Raw genomic sequence first — 23,550 nt, 5'->3', positions numbered from 1 at the left:
TACCATGAATTTAAACGCTAGCATGCTGGGAGACCAGCTAACATTTTAGCATAGCGCCAGGATGTATATTGCTAGCGCTGAGGTCGCTAAGTTACCTCGACTTGTACCGTTAACGCTCGGCTGTACCCACAGGGGGACACACACATCCAGTCAGCGCTTGCGGCTAGAGCAAAAATAACACTGTTTAATCAAGAAACACATTCACCTTAGGAAATAGCAATGATCCGTGCTTGTGAAAATCTTACGGGAAAGGTAAGATCCTCTTGATGTGGCTCCAGAGCAGCGGCCGCCGCACTGCAATGGCAGGCAGTGGATGAAGCCTTCCTTCCCACCCCCTCTGCTCAGTTCGCCTGCCTCACCGCCGCGGTGACAGTGACAGGTTCGCCTGGAAGAATCCATTTCGGTTTGTCCGCAGGGGGGAGGAGCGGAGCAGGGATGCAGAGAAGCTGTCCACAGCAGCAGCAGCAGCAGCCGCAGCATCAAGCGCCATTCCAGCGGGAGAACAAACAGTCGTCCATGAGGGTGAAATTATATCTATGGAGCTTTGTCAGCGCCTGCTGTCCATACATTATCCACAGTCTATGAGGGCATGGACGCGACTGTTATTAAACTGCCATCTATTTAAAAATTGATTGATTAAATCCATTTTAAATCTTTTACAGGAGGCCACAGCACATATATCAGGTAAAGCTCAGTGTATTAGTATCGACAACAGTTCATCTAAAATATAACTGGCAGTATTATTTCTTGTATTATAGCAATCACATCTTCATAGAGAGCAATTAAATAAGACAAAGATGAGATGTCATACTTTAAATGCTGATATTGCCAAACAGAAATCATACATTCTATTTTGACTATTGCGACGAGACTTAAGAGGGGCAACAAAAACATTTTGTCATAATTGGATTATAAATTTCGTATGATCTTACCATTTTCACATTGTTTAATGTGTTCATGAACTCATACCTGAGATAGGCTACAATGCCAGGTTTTAAATGTTTGATTACCCTGCAGGAAGTTTGAATGGGCAACTAAAAATAAGTTTTGCATCCACAGGTTGGTGGACTAGGCCTAACAAACGATTGTGCACACAAAGCATTGTATGCTTTGCTGAATGTGAGGTACTGAGTTACATTTTATCAGTAAAGAGTAAGCATTCTGACCAATAGAAGAGAGCTAATAATTGATGTATGGTAGAGAGAGCTATCCAGTTTTCTGTAAGAGTGCTGCTATACAGCTCTCAGGCAACAATCGGTATTTGAAAACATAAATAATCTATTTGTACACCACATTTCAAGTGCTTAGCAGTGCTTGCTTTTTAGTCCTAAAACCAAGACTTAGTTAAAATGACATATTTGCTAAGCATACAAAAGTAGGGATTGTTTAGGCCGCTTATGTAAAGGTCCTACAGCAAGATGCAATAGATGCCCATTGGTCGATGCCTATACTGCCAAATACATGATTTTTATTTAGCAGTGAAAAGAAAACGCAGGCTTTCTTGTCTTAGTAGTTAAAGGTGATAAACTTCAGGTCAACTGAGTTTTAAGTAAATACTTTGTCCCTCATGCTTCTAAATGTATGTTCATAGTGTGCATAGTCAAGACAAACTGGAGTTTACTTCAGAATTCTAGCTCTTTGCAAAATAACCTTTGCAGGATGGAAATTATAGGCTCTAAATGTGAAGGATACTTTTGCAATGTTTTCAATGCCCCAAACAGAGTGAAGAAATATATTTGGATGTCAGTTTTAACTACAGCAAACATAAACTCTTTATAGGAAAAGCTGAGGCAGGCTACTTAAGTAGTAATGACATGCTGCAGAAAGCCATTTAAAATGCAGAGGATTGAACTAAAATCCACCCTACAGTCATGGAGCTCAATACTCATCCCCGTGGGGTTTACAGATTTAATCAATGTACAGTAGAATGTAAATTGTGCACTGCACCAAACCCCACTCTTAGGACTGTATCACATGTACTTCATATTTTGTACAGGCCTTCTAGAGGCACCTAATTCACTCTATTGTGCCTTTTATCACTTTGAGATTGTGTGAGCGACCGTTCTCGTCACCTCTACCTCAAACTAATGAGAGCAGAAGATAGGGGCTGAATATAATGCTGGAGGAGCATAGAGGTCCTGCAATGTTGCTGACGTAAGGAGACTTGCCGCAGATTCCATTGGAAGATCGGAAGGGGGGGGGGCATCTTGAATGAAAGAATGCGAGTTGGCCAAGGTCATAAGACTTAGATAAAACAAGGGCAGTTATATAGATATCCTGTGGAAAAACAAATTATGATGAACAGCAGGATATGCTGTAAAGGACACACCAATTTTTGCGCTGTGCCAGTTTTGTAGACAAGCCTTTGGCCAGATATCAGTATGACACTAAGTACTAACGATGAATAGATGAGGGAAACGCAGAAACATATATCAAGCAAGCAAGCCCATCCTGGAAATACATGACATAAACTTTTTGACATGATGGAAGTGCCTTTGATGTAAGCTTTCGCCGCTTTATCTTCCTGTATGTGAAGCCCTTGAAATACCCTCTATTAATGCTACGACAGTGTTTACATCACCGGCTCCAGCCGCACACAGGGAGTTTCACATGCCGTGTAACAGAAATATATAGCTCTTCTCTCCCATCGGCACATTTAGACATAATACAAACTGTGACTGCAGGAAGAAATCACATGAGTGGAAAAGCAAATTAGAAATTCACAGCAGGTTGGGCTTTTAGAGTGCAGTGCCCCTGACGGTGAGTGAGTCACCTCTCAGCTGCACAGGTCAGGAAAACAGCCTACTAAGCAAAGGGTGGCGCGGCTATCTATGAGCTTTAATGACTGCAGCTATCAAGTGACATGACAGTTGTTAAACATAGCACTGCAGCAGAGGGAAATAAATGCATTTGTCTGATAGCCACATGAGAGAACAAATATGTGACAGGATCCTGGCAGAACTGAAAAATGATACAGATCTTTCCGCTTCTTAACTTGTTATCCAGCCCTTAGTTAAACAAATTGGAGTATATCAATGCAATCCCATAATGGAGTGAGCTGGCTGGAGTACAGAGGCTTGTATTTTTGTGACTTCCGTGCACACTGACTTGACAGCCGACCCATTAGTACAGGACAGAAATTCCTTTCACAAGGCTTCATAATGGCCCTCATTCTGAGAGAGCGACAGGATCTAGAAAGCATAAGGTACCTTGTTCACTCTGCAGTTAAATAACGCTTATGAAAAGGTGCTTGGTTGAGGAATGAAGTGTGACCTTGGTGAGAGTTGAGAATGTACAGCAGTAAAATGCAGATGAAAAAGCGTGTTGGACTAACATGATCATATATCTGAGGACACTCGAGGCGATGAATCAGAATGCACACAATGTACTCCCTATTGGGTAGAAATAAAATCACCTCATTTCATAAAATGTGTGCTTTAACCAAATGAAACACTTAACTTAAAAAAGTATCAGGAACTGAAACCTTTCATGGTAGATTATGATGACTATTATGATGTACCACTGAGTATAACACCGACTCAGGAAACTCATATAATATATATAAAAAGTGTAAACATTATAAATAATAACTAGGTATACACCCACTCACACACACACATATAGATAGATAGATAGATAGATAGATAGATAGATAGATAGATGTCCTCCAATCCTTATAAGATGAATTTCAATCATAGTCATGCGCCACCTACTGGTTACAAGAAGTAATCCAGATATAACAGACATCAAAATTACGCTATGTGTTAACAGCACAGTGCATTCATTAGTGTGCAAAATCCAAATATTATCAGGTATCACGACCATCTCACTCTACAGAACAGCCACCAACTCCATCATGCTCGAGGGAGTGGGGGTCCGCTCAGAGCTGCTTGTAGCTTTTATTAGGGCCTCGGCATAAAAATGTCAGGGGGCCCAAACTCTGCATGGGTGTTCTCTGAGTGCTCTCTAGTTTCTATACAACACAACGATGTTGAGCTAAGGCCAGCAAAAGAAAGGCTGTGACACAATCACCCTGAGCACGCAGGATGGGAATGACAAATGGAAAATCCAGATGTACTGATTCATTTATTTCAAAGCTAAAATCAGAACCCCTGCGCTGAGATGGGAAATGTATGATATTTTAGGATCCCCCAAATGAACTTTTAATCTCCATCTCATTTTTCCCACCAACAGCTGAAAGCTCAGACGTATCAGGTGACATGCAATAACCTCACATCCCCAGCCTGAAGATCATGTGACAGTGGGCGTGCTGTCATTGCAGGCCACCAACGTCCAAATCCCCTCTGGATCAAACTACGGCATCATGTCCAGTAGCAAAGAAGCAATCACCTAAGTATGTTTATCCCCACTGGGGAGCACAAATGCTAATAAAGATGAACAATTCCAATCAGTTAATGTGGATGTGTGTATGACAGAAAGGTTTTTAGCTGTAAAACAGTTAGTTGAGGTATTTTGCCTTTGAACACATGCCCAGATCATAGATTGCAGTGCAAACCATGATGGCGAATTCCTCAGGGGAATAAAAGCTTTTAGAGCAGCAGCAGGATCCTGATCAATCCAATTGTGATTTGACAGACAGCATTAAATGATGACGGAAGATTGATTATCTATATTAATTAACCAGAGGGACTCTGAGGCTTTCATCATACAAACTCAAGGACAGTAAAACACAATTTTTCAAGAACAGATGATGTCCTGCAAATGAGAAACTCTTTTTGCCCTGTGATGTTTTTCCTGCCACATCTTTTCTTTGGGACAGAATGCAGAAAAAGCCAGTCCTGACTTACAGCCAATGACAACTACAGCAAAAAAAAACAGCTAAAATGCCCCCAAACACCCATTTTAAAACTCTCAAGTGCATTGTCACGCATTATCCTCATCTTTTTTTTCCCAGCCATATTCTTTAATACTTTGATTTGAGCTAATAAACGATAAAACCTCCATCTTGCACTTGATAACGGAAGAAGTCAGCACAACTGGCTGGTCTGTTCAGTAGGACCAGCTCACTTGCATTCAGTCATGGTGGTGCAGAACTGCAAGTGTAATAGTTAATCTGTTTTAAACTCAAATCAAAATGTTCATGGATTACTGAGCATACAGATGGATGAAGAAGATATGGATGTTTGCAATTTTGTTTTTGTTTTCTTGGTGCACCTGTCGTTCGTCACCAGTCACCAGTAGCGTCAGGCTAAATATGCGGCTGGCATTTCTGGAGTCACAAAGAAGTAAAAAGTTGAAAAATGCTTTTGTGAGCACTAGACAACTATTTCTTCAGCACTCGAAAGGCAAAAAAAAACAACCAAAAACCCTTTTTAGGTGAAGTATCGCTTTAATGAAATGATTACCTTCCATCTAAAATACCTTTAAATTGGCTTGGATTTATAATAAGTTGTCTATTCATGTTTTTCTCCAGAGATCACCCTTGCTCAGGGTGAGAGTAAAGCAATTAGAGCCCTTGCTGGTGTGGGATCAGGGGCTCCCTTTGGACCAGACTGTAGGGGTATTGTAGAGGGCAGGTGATGGTGGGTAACAGAAACAGGAGGGAAACAGAGGGGAAAGAAACTACTCAGTGGTAATATGCAGCGCAGCAGAAAGAGAACATTATCCTGAATCTACACCCCTTCTGAGTTCAAGTAGGAAGTATTTCTTTATCACAGTATTTACTCACTAAAATCTAATACGAACAGGAATATTTTCTACAGAGCAAAACTGCATGTTTGCCTGTTTGATGACACACACGAATAAACAAACTCTCACTCTTGCCCCGCCTACTGTTTAAAAAAAAAATTCTTATCTATCAGCAAAACACTTGTGTAACCGTATATGAAGGATAAATGCAGTGTGTAACTGCACCACATCCCCTCTTTTTACTGTTGTGTCAGCTGTGCAAACACGGATGTCAGTGAGTTCCTGTGCATTTACGTAGTAAAACTCTGCCCTCTGCAGGATTTCAACTGAACAATATCTGAGTGTTTATTGTCCTGTATGATGACTTCCTTAAGGTGACATGAAAACAAGCACCAGGAAAGTGTATCTGCATATCTGATTGACTATGTATGTGTGAATTGATGCAGGGAGGCACAACGAGGAGTCGGGATTGTTCATCCATGGGTCCATCGTGTTGGGAAGCTCCCGAGTCTAAACAGCATATGGTGCCTCCCTGGGCATCAGCACACATCCTACATGTCCAGCAAAATGGCAGGCAGCACCGTGCGCACACACGCGCACACACACACACACAAATGCATGCATGCTCGCACGCACACACTACACTACTAAGACAATCATACACACGCAACATATTTTATCTCTTCAGTCTCATAGTTCAAACATTACGGCCTGAAATGAAGCGTGTTGTAATCCCATTTTTTTGTCCTTTTAACACATTAAAAGTGAACAGTTTATTCATATATAAATGGTATCTGCTGCATGTTTACAAATATATACTTCTGTTCTATTGGCCATAAGCAGAAACATTTAAACATTTTTTGTCGATTTTATGTTTTTTTCACATAATATGTTGTTACTGGTAGTAAAAACACCAACAGCAATAATCATCATAATAATATGTCCACAACTAAATGTTCTATCTCATTTTAACTGTATTTTTTTAAATATATTTCCGGATGAAATGTACAGTTGATTTCAGTTGAGTTGCAGTGAACTTACTCAAAATACCACCGCCAGAGGAACAGTGTGTGTTCATCTCATGATAATCCATCAACAGACAGTGTAATCTACAGAGCGTCCACAACTGTGAGCATCAAACGCTGTGATTGATGAGGTTGTCTTAGGAAAACCTTCCCAGTGTTTCATTCTTCACGCTTGACTTCCTCACCATGGCCACCATCTTAATTCCTACAAACATTACATCATCCTGCTGGTTGTCCTTCACTTGACCCCCCCTGCACTCAAGAGTACAAATGGGGGTGAATAACACAAACATCAAACCCTCCTTGAAAATAATCAGGAATCATAATGAGAGGCAGTTATTGTGATATTAATAGAACCAGAGTGTGTTCGCGTAATGGAAAATATTATACGTGATGTTGGGTTGGAGCTATATTTCCGCTAATCCACAACTGCTGATAGCGCTTACTGTCCAGGTTGGTGCTCTTGTTATAAATCATGAGGGCAAGGCAATTGTTGTTGGGATTTATGTGTGTTTGAGTCTTCTCTCTTCAAATGATTTGTTGAAGATGAGGGACATGAGCCTGGCCATAAAAACAAGTCAGAAGCACGAGTCATTTTCCTCAGATCTCCCTCTGGCAACTATGGGCTCGACTGTTTACAATCTTCACCCTCAATCCTTTAAGGAATTATGACAGGGTTTTTGATCCATTTGGGTTGCTGACACATACAAGAAATCCACATTTAGGAATCTTAGTCCCTGGATTAAAATAGAAAACAAAAAATCTAAATAATTTTCAATGAAATATACATGTCATATGGTAATTGCTATCATCAAGTTTTGGATCGCACCATGTCATGTCAGAGACGAGCCGTGACAATGTATCACTGCAGCAGAGGCTGTAAAGTCAACATATTGTAACAAGATGTGTGACATGGTGCTAGTAGAGACACACACAGCAGAGTGCCTACAGTGACCTGCCATATGTCCCATTACAGGACACAAAGACAGACCTTACTCCCGAGTCACAGCCTCCAGAAACGTATGCAACATCTGCCATTGCCTCCACACTGCCTGTGGGATCACACACGCAACCTCTGCGTGCATCACGCATGGCCAAGTCCTGTGTTTTACATCCGAGCCCTTCAACCAACCCCCTGCTCATCACCTCCAGGACAAACAATACATTCATTTGACTCTTACGTAACAAACCTGTCTCACCTACAGAAAATCACCTGCTTCTCTAATAAGTCCCCCCTTGTCCCCTCTCTCCTCCTTCCAATAAGACCTCCTACAGTGCTAGTTGTGATAAATCTCCAGGGCTCACCCCCCGCTGCACAGCTCCTCCCTCTGTTTTCCACAGCCTCCAGGTTTGGTCCTCCACTCCCACCTTTGTGAACCTCCATGCATGCTTTCATCACACGGGAACAATCTCCCTCTAACAGGCCCTGAATATGCAGATTGGTTAAATCAGCTGCAGTCTCTCTCCCAGTAAATGCATCTGCAGCACTTTCCCAAGACTGAGCAGCGAATAAATGCTTACACCGAGCCTTTTGGTGGTGGTTTAAGGGGGAGCGCTTCTGTCCACAGCAGACTGCAGCCAAGGATGGGATTTTAGTAGAGGAATGGGACAAGAATTATTAACAAGAGATGAAGATATTGACCAAGGTGAAGCTTAGGCCCAGTTGGTGACTGATACTGATCTGTTAAGAAGTCATTAATTTAATTGCCCTTTTCATCTTGGCTTAGTTGCATCTGCTCCTGCTGATACACTCTTAGTTTCTCACCTGACCAAAGCCTCTGCAGCAAACATTCCTTTAACATTTTCTAAAAACAGCTGAGAGCGCAGGAAAAAATACTGCATTAAAAGCAAACCTTTGCGTGCAAATACGTTGAATCTCACCCAATTTGATTCACTCGCGTTTTGATGTTAGATCAAAAGGCCCGTGGTTGCTTTACGGTTGTCTTAGTGATAATGCACCAACAAGGTTGAAATGCCTTTCATGATGAAGCAGTGTGCTGATATACCGTACTGTGTCCTTGACCCTGTTACCACCCTGTATTAAAATGTGTTGTTTTTTTGTGATTGGATCACTTGTGAAAAGAAAAACACGTTGCTAAATTGAAGTTGAAACAACCCAAAAATGCATTTGTGATACAATCACTCACACTTTCCAAGGCAGTCAGGGGCACATTGACCACAAATCTTTTTTAGTGTACTAATGCAACTTAATTTGTCCCCAACAAAGACATAAAAAAACACAACAGGAAAATATGTCATAAATTCAGGACATAGTGGTTCTCTTGGTGACAACGCGTAAATAGGAAAAATAGATAGAGAGTTTACGTGGTTGGAGTGCAACGGAAACAAGATCCCTGATCTCCATTTGGTTAAAAGAGTTTAGTCCAAAGGAAACTAGATGACTCCTATCATAACTGGGCCATTTCAGAGGGAATTGGTAGGAAGATGGAGGAAAATGGTTAAAACCACAGCTGGAAATTCTGTGCACAAGGCAAGGCATTGTCAAATTCAGTGAAAACACCCCATGACATGACAGTATCTGCAGTCTGTGCGTGTATTCATTCCAAGTTCATTGGAATTTGAGGGGCAATAGGTTGTGTGATGTCAGATCACTTTGATCTTGAGAGTTCTTACTTTAATCTCTTACTTTGATTTCAGTGTTTTCTGACTTCAATCTGAATATTGATCTCTAACACCCAATTGATATCACAGAGCCTCAAAGTTATCCAGACAATCCAGTCACACTGACATCAACCAGTCACAAAGCTTCACACACACACACACCACCCCCCCCCCCCCCCCCGCCCCCAAGAGAGAGACTAAGTTTCCTCATGACCTTCTGGCCTTGCACGACCTCGGGTGTTGTAGCAAAAAGTAATCTCAGTTTTGCACCCGCTTTGCCTAATACAAGTTTTGTGAGTACAAAAGACATTTTTCTTCATTGTCAGAAAGATAATCCACACATTCAGAATAAACACAATATATGCAAACACACATACATGGCAATGATGACAAATCTGTAAAATACAGCTGTTTGGTGCCTTTCTTCATTTTTCTGGAGCAACACAGAAAAGTCTCAGAGAGAATTAGTGGTACTAATATTGCATAAAGCATTTGGAAATACTGTAAACGCTGCTGCTTTGAAATAGGACAAGGTGTTTTTGATGAACACATAAAATAACTGCTTTGATACACACAGGCATGCTGTGTTAAAAGACTGTAGTTTCCTTACCTCTCTGTCTCTGTTGTGCTTTCTGCAGCCTTAGCACTAAAATCTGATTCAAGCTTTCTGTGAACAAGTGTGCCGCTTGCCAACACAAATGACAGCGGGAGTGGGCCGCGCGCCAAAGTCCTCCCCTGACTATCAAGAGAGAAAAGCAATCAAAAGAAGCAATCGATATAAACAAAGTCTTAAACTACTATTGATTATTTAGCTCTACGCCGACAGGCAAGGATAGTTATGGACTTAAATACATACATTCCGTTGATGAATATCTTTACTTTAATCTTGAAACAGCCAATCAGATGGTTTGACTGGAGATCATCCAGTGGCTCAGCAGCAGCAGTGTTGTGTCTGTTGTGACATTTTAGCAGGATGCAATGGAAACAGCTCTTCAGCTCAGCATCCTGCAGTCTCATCACTCACTGTAAGGCGGACCGTTACTTCCATCAGCTGCATTTGAGTTTGGGCATGTCAGCAAGTTTTCCTCTAGTGCACACACAGACTGTGCAAGAGAAATACACAGTGGAAAATCCAGGAGCCCTCAGCTGAGCTGGTGAGACAGTGGCCTCTTGAGCTGTTTGAAGCTTCTCTGAGTGGCAGGCCATAAAGACAAATGGCCACAATGACTTAGAGAGCAGGAGAGTGAGAATACAGTGACACTCTACTGCGCCGTTCACATTCAAATGAAGGCTTATGTTGACTGTGCAGCCGATGCCACAAAATCAAGGCCACGGCTAATCTGTCAATTATGTCCTGTCAGGTTGGATGGGAATAGAACAGAGATTTAGTCAAAATATTTGAAATATAGGTCCCTTTATTCCATTAATCATGTTTTTTTTAGACTGACACAATATCTGTTGTTGTGCCAAATTCTCTTTACTGTAATATTTCCACTGTTGTTAATAAATCAGCATGTCAGAGTGCAGCTTAAAGCACAAACGCAATTAAAACACACACACACACACACACACACACACACACACACACACACACACACACACACACACACACACACACACTAAGCTGAGCTGTCTTTACCAAAACGGGAGAGAAAGCTCAAATCAAATCAAACGATAAATGGAATTATGTCATCAGAATTGATATGTTTAAAAAAAAAAAAAAAACTTGTTCATGGTTTGTTTCAAATCAGCAAATGGTGCTGAATTTCTTTTCCTATACTTATATCAATAATTCAAACAACTCAGTGGTTTTGTGGTTTACTTTAATGAGATGGAGCTGAATTCCCAGTCAGGTCATAGCTTAGCTGTCAACAGGATATAACTCCCCTGAGGCTCAGGCCTTCAGCCCTCGACTGCTCTGTCTGGAAACAACAAGGCACGTGTTATTACACCTGTGTCTGCTTTGATTTATGTCCATTAGAAGTCTACCTCTGACACCAAGCTTTATGAAATGAACATGCCTTTTCTGAAGACTCTCAAGCAAAAGTATCTCTTTATGGATTTCACTGACTAGATCCCTGTTATCATGGAGTCAGCATTAATGTCGTGTGTTTCATAAATGGTGACAGTCATGCTGTAACTGTACCCAGTTGATGATAATAATAATAATAATAACAATAATAATAATAATAGTAATTTCAGACATTTGAGCATGGTATCAAAATATCACAGTATATAACTTACAAAGTGATGTAGAAATTGAATGCCTCCAATGTGCAGAAACTGAGAATGTACTTTTCAGTGAGACATCTTTTGTTCTAAAACTAAATTATGAATAAACATGATTTGCATATTTACAGATTCAGAATTTCTATCAAGGGAGAGGGAGTAGACGTCACACGAGCAGATCTTAAAATATCATACTCAGGCTCTGTGATTTGATAAAAATGTGGATGAGTGTGTTCTGCATTCATTGCTGGATTGCCCTGATATGGAGAAGCTGATCACTCATATCCAAATATAATAGATCCGAATGTTCAAATTCAAAGATGATGAGACCCTTTTCAGTCATCCACTCTATCCTGGTCATATCAATTTAGGAACCGTTTCACCAAAAGCACAACATGCAAGCCATAATTTTTACTATGAAATCAATCCTCTTATTTGAAAAAAAATCTTTTGGAAACGACATCAAAGGTGTTACCAAATGGTAAAAGACAATTTCCATCAAACCAACATGGCATCGGGCCCTGAGGAAGCCAAAATTATTTGTGAAACTGAGTCTTAAGCTCTTTTCTCCAGTTGGTGAGAGCTACCTGTACATCCCAGCATGTTGTTTTTGTTAAAAGCAGGTGGACACGAACACAGCAGAGGCTGGCTGGAACTAAAGAAGAGAGATTTATTGCGAAACACAAGAACAAAACAGCTAACTAAACTGACAGAATAACTGATGATGCTCGCAGGGAAAGACAAAAGGGGCGGACGATCTGACAAAGACTGACAGAAAACAGAACTAATGACACAACAAGAAGCTGGTGGTAGAACATGAGGGCAAGCAAGGAGAAGATTGGGTGAAAGACAAGAGGAACAGGGCTGAGCTAACGAGGGCTGATTAACTGACGAGACGCAACTGATCAAAATAACAGTCAGGAAGTAAATGCAAAACTGCAAAGTGAAACATGTAACAACTCAAGCCCAAACTACTAACACAAACTCCAAAACATAGGAATCTATGACAGAGTTCATGAAAAACTACCACAGAAAATGAAAACAGCAGTCCAAACAGGACTACGGCGCCTTTTACAAATTAAAGTTTCTTTTTTGTTTTTTTGTTTTTATTCATTTCTGTTTAGGAAGACAGCTATCCGTTGTTTGGATGATTATGTCTAACACATAGGTCCACATCTTCGTAGGAGTCAGTTGTGATGGGATGGCGACTCTTCTGTCATTCTGTTACCCTGCTCATTTATAGGTTTCCCTTTTATTTGTATTTCAGTGCGTTCCCTGTAGTTTCCCTCACTGTTTCAAAGGTCACACACCAAGCACTGATAGAATCTGTCAGCATGATGTGTTCTCAGCTATGGGGTGTTTGTGGTACAGCTCATTAATACACTGTGCTTGCAGTTCAGCTCGTTTACTTACATTGGAGTCAAGGAGATCAATGCTGTCCAGGCTCTTGCTCCTGTGAATGCGGCCCTTGATGCGGCGGAGAGATGGCTTGCCCTGAACGGTGCTCGCTGAGGAGGCTGCTGTGATGGAGCCGGCTGTCGGGCTGGGGTGTATCCTGAGGTCAGCAGCGAGGAAGCGAGATGAGGACAAAGAAAAACAAGAGCACTACATCAGGGCATGAAAATGCACATGCAACATGGTTGCATCAAAACAGGAGTGCCACAGGCTAGATTGAAGAAAAGGAAGAACACTGCGGTCACGTTTTTGCTTCTCAAAAGGCCACAGTCCCCCGCTGGATAAAATGGCATTTAAAGAAATCTATAATTGAATTTAATGTCAGAGAAGCCCTGTAGGGAAACTGGTTCACACTCAGGAAGCTCTGCAGCATCAAACACAGGGGTGCCTGCACAGCTCTGAGGACCAACGCCTGCCTCACTGTAGCTGGGTCACGCTGAGATGTGGGGAGGAGGTGCACTCAGATAGGCCATCATCAATACTCTCAGGAAATGTTTTACCCTTGAACACTGCTGGAGCCCTGCAGACCAAACCAAACACCTGCTCACACCCACTTTCTCTCCAATCTTTGTTGCTCGATTGTTGTGTGCTATTTGGCACACAACTAATTGGTCCTGTGGGCATAAATAGCATCGAACTGAACTGAATGTTGAGTTTATCAATCCATCAATAATTAGACCATAATAAAGGTTTATAGGATGTAACTACTGGAATGCATCAATGCGTTGATAGATTCGTTCAAACTGCTGAACACATTGGTCAATAATAATCCACCCATAAGAGCAATTATTGGGTTGCCAAGTTGTGGAAAAACCTTTGAATCGTCTCTTTTTTTGAGTTACACATGGTGACAGTATGTTAGTCAGTTTAAAACTTCCCGATAAGTTATGGGTTAAGAGTGAGTACATATCATTATCATCAATGGATTAGAGAAAAAGCTATATGTACAGACATGTACGCCCATCCTCGTGATGGACTGCAAAAAACTCAAGGCAAAAAAACTTTCCACACACAGTATATTATTGTCCAGCACAATATTCCCATGGGACAGCGGTATACTGCACGTAGAGATTTCAAGACATAGATTTGAGGTAGTTTTACCCCGCTTTACCTCTTGGGGAAAAAGTGACAGATGCCCACTGGCAACTGTATCAACACATCAGTAAACTGTCTTCACATTTGCAGTTGCAAGGACTCTTGAACCAGGAACCACGAGTCACAATCAGATTCAGATTTTTTTTTACTTTTATCGTCTTCATCTTGTATAATAGACTGTTCATAAGATCATATAGAAAGAGCAGCATATAAAAGGAGCAACGTTGTATGAATAGAGCAGCATGCGTGTTCAGCGTATATCCAATGTGAGGTAGTTTAGACGTGTTTATAATCTATTTTGCGCATATATTTATGATATCTTTATGGCTGCCACACCTCAATCCCATGGTTAGTGTAATAACCATGACAGTAAAAGTAACCTTTCACTCAGAAAATAATCCTTTCAAACCTGTTTAATCACGTTTTCATCTCAAAACCTAACCAAACATTACCTGTAGTGGTCTCGAGGTGGTCTTGAATCCTGCTTTGGTTTATCAGCGAGAAGGATTGAGGATGCATTCAGTTTCTGACCTACCAGTAAGTACAGATTGTGCCATCTGAAACATTATAACGGTCCCAGTGACGACTGGTTTAACAGACCGATGACATCAGAAGCTTCAGAACTAAGCCATTGCAACTTTATCAAGGGCGATGCATTATAAATGGGTATCATCATATCTATTCATGATGACAACTAAAAGTGATACAGAGTTTTGCTGTGATTCACTTCTTTGTCGCTCAGTTTAGTTGTCTGTGAATGCATACTGCTCATACACTCAAATTGCTCCTATTGTTATTGCATTGCCTCTCTCCTAAATCCCCTCCGGCCTTTTCTACAGAGTCATGGAGTATAGTTGTTCTTAATGAGGATTTACCTAACACAGTATTCAGTGAGGAAAAATCCTGTCTTCACAGAGCTGCTCGGAGACAGTAGATATCCATTAGCGCGTTCTGCACGAGGCCCCGAGGAGCTTCCAGGTTTGGAGACTCAGCAGGAGAAATTATGAGAGAGGAATGAGCAAAGATGGGAGGAAAGAGAACATCGCCTCCACTTTCTCTCTGCATTAATTCAATAGATGCCCGAAGCGGAGAAGGTGCTTAGTGGATGGAAATGCAAGGTAAAACCAATGCGTGCAGTCAATTAAAGTCGACCTCAGATTGTTACAATACAGCAAACAGGACTAATAAGAAAAGCCGCTTGGACTGTATCACGGCCTCGCTGCATTCAGAGGCTCATTTCTTGGATGTTGATTCTGAAATGGATTTCTGCCAAAACACTTCAGGCCACAAAAGGCAGAACGTAATATGGTGCCAGCAACTGTGTCGACTCAGATATGAAGTACAGGGAATGATTCAACGTCACCGTATGATTAATTCTCATTTATCAAATATGCAGGTGTAATGTGTCGAGGTTTGAGGGAGTATATACAACTGTAAGACTGAACATTAACACCGTCTCTCTTTGTCATATTTATGGGTGCACTTTTAATGCAGGGATGAACAGCACTTGGCATATGGGGGCTGAATTTATTGCCAAACTTATGGAAAGTCAAAAAACAGTTTCCTTTGTACTTTTTACGCACATATTCATAAAATATGACACCATTTTCAAAGATGATAAATATATTGGGAATTTAATCCATCTTAAATACAATGACACTGTTGTCTTAGCTTGTAATGAGCCTGGTTCTGCCTAAAAATAACATATTTCACCTCCCATCGCCCCAAACATCCATTATTTAAAAGGTGTATCTTCTTTATTTCATATAGAAACAACATGGAAACATTATACAGTGACATTTTTTTTAAAGTGTGTTACACAAAATGTGTTTTTTGCCTTTCTCGTACCCACACATAAGTATTTTGAGCTTACAATAATGCTCCTCCCTCCTGCGTCACTTCTTTGTAACTCTAAAATGCAAGAAGAGCCAGTCACACATATTTACCTTGAAGCTACTGATGGCTAACAAAAGTCATCAGCATCAGCATCAAACCAACAGTCCACACTGTCCAAAACATCTGCTTACAAAATCTCAAAAGCCCCTTCAATACAATCCACGTCTTATTTATCCAGTTGCACGCTCAGTAAACCTTTGCAGTTCAGCACTTGTTCACAGTGGTGCAACCAGTACATCTAAAGTTACATTATACACCAGGTCCTCAACATACAACTATATAATATATAAATATATATAGTTGTCTGCACAAAAAGTACTAAGAGTAAAAGTAATGTTTTGGGACATTCTTGTCTGAGGTAAGTCAAATCCCTTGCAAAGAGTTGTAACTATGGCACCTGTCTACAGTGATTATGTGGACAATCAATGAATTAAGACCTACTGTCACCTCTAATATCACGAAAGACTGGATCCTGCTTAACACACTGATGTAAAGTATTTGTGGTGTCAAATATGTTGGTGATGCAGAAAGTGTCTTCCGTTAGTTTCCCACCCAAAAATCCTGGTCTCACCTCTTTGGGGCAGTAAGAGGCTACACCTGTCACCTGGATGGTTATGGGAAAAAATAATGCATTTTTACTATATTATGTTGTGTGAAAGAAGACAAACGTGTGTGTGAAGAGTGTAAATTCTGGCTGTGAGGACAAATTAAACAGAAAACTTGATATCTCTCAGTCTAGCCTCAGAACATTCCGTCAATTAAATGCTCTTATCTCGCAATGTTAATGAAAGTGAAAAATAATTCCTGGATCTGCTCTGTCATTTGAAAGCGCACCTAAATGTCTCTTTTGCCCTTGCTACGCCCCTCCTCTAAGTTTCATGAAATTTATCCAAGTAGTTTTTGCATAATCCTGCACTGAAAACATAAGCTCCTTTGCTGAGGTAATAAGGCTAATTAATTCAATTAAATATATCTTATCTGTGACTGAACCACTTATCATTTAGACTGCAATGTATGATTTTTCTTGGATTGTTAAGACTGAAAAATATCTTTTTTTCTGTACTGGGCAAGAGCGATCTGTTCATGTTTGCTCAGGTGTTTGATGTTGACAATGCCTGCTCGGCCCTGAGATGATGGCGGTTCTGGAGTCTTGAGCCTTTTGCGATTCGTGAGAACAAAGAAGAATCAACTTCAAAAGAAATCAGAAAGATCAATGCCAAGACCTCTGGTGGCCTGCGCTGTCCACCACAGAGTGTGATGATGTAGTTCACAGATGAGGTTAAGCAGATGCCTGATGCTGTTACAAAAAAAGGAGCAGGGACGCTTACGCGCGCGCACACACACGCACACACACACGCACACACACACACACACACACACACACACACACACACATTAATCAGTTTTAGGACTTTATGCAGCCCCTCAGTTCCCCCTCTCTGAGTCTGCCTCGAGGAGCCATCACGTACGATTAGTTCGAGCAGTAATGGCTACTGCTTCATCAGCAGGTCAATAGGCAATGTTATGCTTCATTCCTCCCATCTTGGCCAATGCTAATATAAGCCTTAAGCAGAGCAATCCTGACCAGTGTCTGCTAGAAACCCGTTCCTGCACAAACAGACACACAATCAGCCAATTCAGCAACAGCTTCTTTAAACTGCAGCCACACATTCTGTTTTACTATTGTTTGGGGTTTATTTCTAGAAAAGCCAGAGGTTAAAAATAAGAGGAAACATTACATAAATGCAATAGACTTGTTGTATTATCCCTGCAGGCTTGCAACAGAGTGTAAAGTTCATTAAGTCAGGTTAATGTTAATCTTTGTCTTTGTGCAGGGGAGGGAACAGGCTTTTAAGACTGCAGGCAAGAGGAACATCTGTTTGCAAAGACTAATCCTAATTTAGAGAGCTGCAGCTATTCAGTCTTTATCAAAGGCAAGCGGAGCCGTGCCTCTGCTAATTTTGGGAGAGTTTGATGCAAATGGCACACACGGTGTTCAGGCGGAATGGTGCGTAATCTCAACGTCGCACACTGTGAGACAGGCAGAACAGGAAGTAGCCCTGACTGTTTGACCACGGATGGGACAGAATTAACGTTGCAATTATGTAAATACTTGAAAATGATAAGACATGCATCCTCATTGAAATGCAAAGACTTTTAAAGTGCTGCGTCATTCAATCATGTCCCATCCTGTCACAAGTCTCAGTATAATCCTGAATGACAGAAATATGATGCAATTATTCCAAATTCTCTTCCAAATGCTAAACAAGGTGCTTTTACAGTACAATTACTTTTACAAACTTGTTAATGTCATGTACTCCGGTACTATGTTTATGTAGGTACTCGTTCCACATGCTGTTGGAAAGCTGGGTTCTTGTGATTTGATGGTACCAACAGTTTCAAGTAATAGTCACAAAAGCAGGCAGAAGTAGATGAACAAAATCTGCAGTTCTGTTGATGTTGTTTTGTTTTGTTTTTATCCAGTTTATAATTCCCAGCTATAATCATCTGCAGGCATCTGTTGGTAAGAAATGTTCCAGTGGAATAAAACACCTTCTGTTTCAGTATTTTAACCTTAAAGAAGGTACAAAAACAACCATGCAGTTTTGGTTATGCGTTAGTTTGGCATAATAATCCAATTATTATTATTATTATTATTGCTTTAATCCGTTAGTTCATCCACAGATCATGAGGATAAATTAGATAAAATTATTTAAATTGGACAGTTGATATAAAAGAGAAAATTGGTAGATTAATAGATTTAATCGGAAAATCTCCAGACTTTTTTGAACGATTTCCTGTCATACATCCATTTCATGGCAGTAACATCCATGTTTAGATTATACTGTGATATTTACTCTCGTGTTTTCTTGCATTCCTTAAAAAGGACACACAATGTTAATGAGTTTAGAAGAGTATTGATCTAAAAGGTCCCTTTAATTAAGGTATCAATTTGTGGAAAAAAAGATAAACTAGCAGTGTCTTTCTCTGGCAGAGGCCAGACGAAGGACCCTTTCATGACAACATGCCTGGTAGGACAGTGAACTAGAGGAAAAATAACAAAATGTGAATAACTGCAAGGCTCATATGCTACAGCTGGCACAACATATACGTCATTAGAAAAATTTGTCCTGCAGAAAACATATTTTTGTGTGTAATGTCTCATAGAATCCCTGTCTCTATAGAGAAATGGATGTCGGATACACGAGGAGACAAATTTGCATCTGGAGTTGACCTGCAATCCCTTATTTTGGTAACCAGATTTAAATTTTAGAAGATATTGACAACGTGTTTACAATGTCTTCATCTATGCAGAAATATTGAATACAAATCTCTACACTCTATTGTGTATTCCTGTGTGCATTTCCTCACATTGGAAAAGGAGAGAAATGTGGTATCAGTACACGCGCGCGCGCGCACACACACACACACACACACACACACACACACACACACACACACACACACACACACACACACACACACACACATACAAGTTGTGCAAATAGTAAATGAGCCATGAGAAAGGCAGAAATGATCTCCTACACTTGCAGCAACTGCACCTACAAACAGGGGCCGTCCACTATGAATATGAATAGAGGGCATTTCACTGTTCATATCAATACTGGCTATTTCAGGAGTTTTTATTGTCATCACACACTAACTGCAGCTTGTACTGTTAGAATGAGCTCATTTGTAGAGTTTCAGTTAATTTCAGCTGGAAAAAAAATGCAGCGTGGTCATTTAAAACACATCAATATTACAGTATACTGACTTAAAATACATCAATATGTATAAACGTACGATATCATTGTGTGTTTTCCAACTGTCCAAGCAGCCTTTGGTGTCCACTCATTGATTTCAGTATCATATTATAATGTTAGAAACTTAATTCAAATCCCAAATCTCTTACCATAAAGATTTTTTTTCAAAGCTTAATTATTGTTATGGAACTTTATGTCGGATTATCTATATCTCACACACTCCATGAAGTCTTAAAACAGTAATGCGCCTTTGTGAAATATAACATGATGTGCAGTGTGATGAATTAGCTAAATTCATCATCTGCTAATTAACTTCATGAGGGAATTAATTGGAAAACAACAACAGAAGTAGATCAAATGAATTAAAGGAAAAAGGAAAACGCTGCCCGACGCACACCGTTTGAGTTGCAACGACAAGTGCGAGGAGTGAATGGAGTGAAATTTGTAAAACCACTGGTGCGGCCATTTATGTCACCACTCAAGAAAAGTTCTAACTGTCAGTTCCGTCTAACAGCTTATTAGGGAGCTCTTCACTTCTTCTGACAATACCTCTGTCTTCTTCACTCCGGCTGGAGCAGTTTTAGCGAGGTCGGAACTACAGTAGCTGTAACACATAAATAATTCAGCGCTTTGTATCGGTGGTGTTCCTCACAAAATCTACTTGAATATGAAGATGTTTCAAAGCAACAATAAGAGAGGAAACATGAAAGAGAAATCCCTTATCTTCTCCAAAGGAGGGGATATTAAGTAGATGAATGAGGAATATGATTAGCTCCGTGAGATAAAAAGCTGCATGTGATAATCTTCCTGCTGAGCTTACAGCAGCACTTTGACTTCAGCGATACTTGAAGAGGATATTTATAGGGGATGGTGGTCATGTTCTTATAAATGTTTAAATCAAGATGACGTTAAAAAAGATATGGGGACACCGTTATATTACCACATTAACTGAAAACACCATCAGCTCCACAAAGAAGGAGCGAGGCAGCAGGAGGGCTGCTGGTATGGGTGTGATGTTTGAACAAAGGAAACAAATGGCAAAACAGTAAAAAAAAAAAAAAAAAAAAAAAAAAACCTGAAAAAGATGCACCGTGATCCAAACCCTTAATTAAAGGCTTCTGTCATATCTCACAGAGTCCTTGGGACCTGGATTAACTGGATCATTGTTTGGTCTTCTTTGTGTTTTTTCTTTTACTTCACAGTATAAAATGAATTTGATCGCGATACCGAGACACCGGTGGCATCAGACGGACGTTGGACTCCATGTCACACAGGATCTTTGGTTGAAAATGAAAATCTGGTTTGACGTCAAAGCGTCCTCGCAGGGAAAGCTCCTCCAAGACTGGTCAACCTTACTACAACTTCTAGTTACGTCAGAGAAAATGTTTCAATGTAACGCTTAAAGAACATATCAAATAATGTTCCTACAAGGTAAAATACTTTCTGCGACAGAGAATTGAAACAATTCAACACATTTGGGATGGTTTGAACAACAAATACTGTAAAACCTCCTCAACAAACACATTTTGAAGCCTCTTACAGAATTCAATTCAACTTTAAGAAAGAATTAAAAAGCTTCCTTTCAAAACATTACCAGAACAATACTCACAGAACATTTTTACAGCAAAGCAGCTGAGGTTGGACTTAAAAGCAACAAAATATCAGTGTTTAACTGCCGATCTAGTGTGTGTGAGTATGTACTTGCTGGAAGATTAGAGTTAGTAAATACAACTTAAACCCAAGTATTGTCAAGTGTGACTGAATGGTTACGCAAATTGTCATTGAAATTCACGCCATTGAATTTTAGTCACTGAGGTCCCAACCTACATTCATCTGAAGGTCTTAACAACGCTGGTGTCCGGCTGTGGGCCTGATTTGGAGCGTCGGTGGGTGTTTGTCCTTGCTGCTGTCACTGAACTGGTTCAGGTCAGTTTGAAGAGGCGATGGTGGTAGTTAACCAACTCTTGCTCTCACACAAACACACACACACATACGCGCACACGCACACGCACACGCACACGCACACACACACACACACACACACACACACACACACACACACACACAAACAAACAGGACCACACTAACGAATCTGCATTATGAGGGAAATGACCCACACAATGTGATACATTTAGAGTTTGTGGGAGACACTTGCTATCAGAGTGCCATTGAGCCTATTGACTCCTAATTAACCGTCTTTGCTTTCAAACGAGATGTTAATCCGCCTGTAATTAGGGATACTATGTCACACACGTTGAAGCCTCGTAGAAATCTGCTTACGGAAAGAAATGAGGGAACGAAAGGAAGACTTTCTTAAAGTAAACAAATGGACGAGGCCACGGCAGGAAGAGGAGGAGGAAGAGCAGGAAGAGTGAGAGGTGAGATTTTACTGTAGCACACAGAGTAATGAGGACACTGAATAGGTGACACAAACACACAACACACACACACACACACACACACATGGACAGAGAAGGGTAGTTTAATTAGAGTGAACAGAAGAGGTACAGAGGCCTGGCTGCAGCACAGGAAATCAAGACAGGACCAGTTCATGCTTTACATTTTATTATTAGTGGAGGAGGAAGAGTAGGAGGAGAGGATGAAGGTTCACCACATGGTTAGCTGGATGATGACAGCAGCAGCAGCAGTGCAGTGTAGGTCAGATACATCCAAGCACATGGAGTTTGGAGGGGAAGAAACCATGATGAGGTAATGACATCATCCTACGCATTCAACTTTATAAAGTGATGAAGAGGAAGGACGTAGGTTAACTGCCAACATGCTGAGTATCGACCACGGTGAGGCTGAGAGGATGACATGGTGCAGACTGGCTGCAGTGGATGAATATTATGTCATTTTGGTGAGTGAGCTCCGTGGCTCCGTGACCCGCTCATCATTTGACGAAATGTGGGAGGCGACAGCACTCCCCCCCCTTTTTTTTTTTCTCCTAACCTATATCATCATCATCATCATCATCATCATCATCATCATCATCATCATCACTAAGATTCATACTCACCACATTCGCTTCCTGGGTGGAAGACAATGTTCTTTGTTGGAGGCGGTCACCCCCAGAGCCAGCTGCATAACAGTAATGTATTTCTGGTAATTCACCATGGTACTGTCCACCGCTACTAGAAATCCAACCCAAAGAAAAGCACAGGTGATCATAAATGTCTTTATTCCCTGGCATCCGCCTCCGCTGCGTCTTCCATGATCACAACGCCATTTCCAGCGCTGAAGGACTGACAGTGAAAACACTCCCCAAGGAGCTGAGAGAAAGGTGTCGTACCGCTGCGACCCATGTCTGCAATGACACTCTCACCGTCTTCTAGCGCTCGCAAACAGATCCCCGATCCATCCGATTTATTCTCTCTTTTAGAGTGTGTGAGTTGTGTAGTTTTTTTTTTTTTTTAGTTTTTTTTTTCACACGGTCAGGATGTGGACATGATCTCCTTCCTATCGCCTCCTCCCTCCTATCCAGGGTTGGAAATCTTAAAAACGCTGCAGCGTCCAGGCGTCCGTGAGTGTGAGGTAGGGAAGAGAGTGTGTATAGTGTAGTCAGAGGGGAGCGACTGTGAGGGAGGGGAGGAGGGAGAGCAGAGGAGAGGGGGAGGAGGAAAGAGGAGGAGGTGGTGATGGAGGGAGGAGGGGGAGGCGCATGGACCGATTTGGTTTGAGATGCTCAGTCGCAGCAATGGAGTCTAAAGTTTGTCTTTAATTACCTGTTAACAGTTGCCTATTCAGAAAGTCCTGTATGTCTTTGTTACACAACACTTCCTGGAAGCAGTAATTACTCTCAAGGACAGGGCCGT

General features: G+C 41.0%; 1 protein-coding gene across 13 annotated transcripts in view; it reads right to left on the bottom strand.

The window, feature by feature from the left end:
- tjp1b (tight junction protein 1b) overlaps window positions 1-23,550 on the bottom strand; it is a 73,771-nt gene that overhangs the window by 38,558 nt on the left and 11,663 nt on the right. For 10 of the 13 annotated variants that reach the window (XM_086209250.1, XM_086209254.1, XM_086209255.1 and 7 more), the window contains exon 3: window positions 12,939-13,080. In XM_086209250.1, coding sequence (XP_086065376.1) covers window positions 12,939-13,080 — 142 coding nt within the window. Of the gene's footprint in view, window positions 1-205; window positions 412-12,938; window positions 13,081-22,754; window positions 23,298-23,550 lie in introns of those variants that run through there. The other 3 variants (XM_086209259.1, XM_086209261.1, XM_086209260.1) reach the window with 3 other exon arrangements.

The sequence above is a fragment of the Aulostomus chinensis genome, chromosome 7, assembly GCF_037954235.1.
Source record: "Aulostomus chinensis isolate RoL2024-O1b breed Wild chromosome 7, RoL_Achi_v1.0, whole genome shotgun sequence".
Classification (NCBI taxonomy): domain Eukaryota; kingdom Metazoa; phylum Chordata; class Actinopteri; order Syngnathiformes; family Aulostomidae; genus Aulostomus; species Aulostomus chinensis.
The sequence above is the reverse complement of the archived record's forward strand: the minus strand, read 5'-3'. Positions and strand labels throughout refer to the sequence as shown.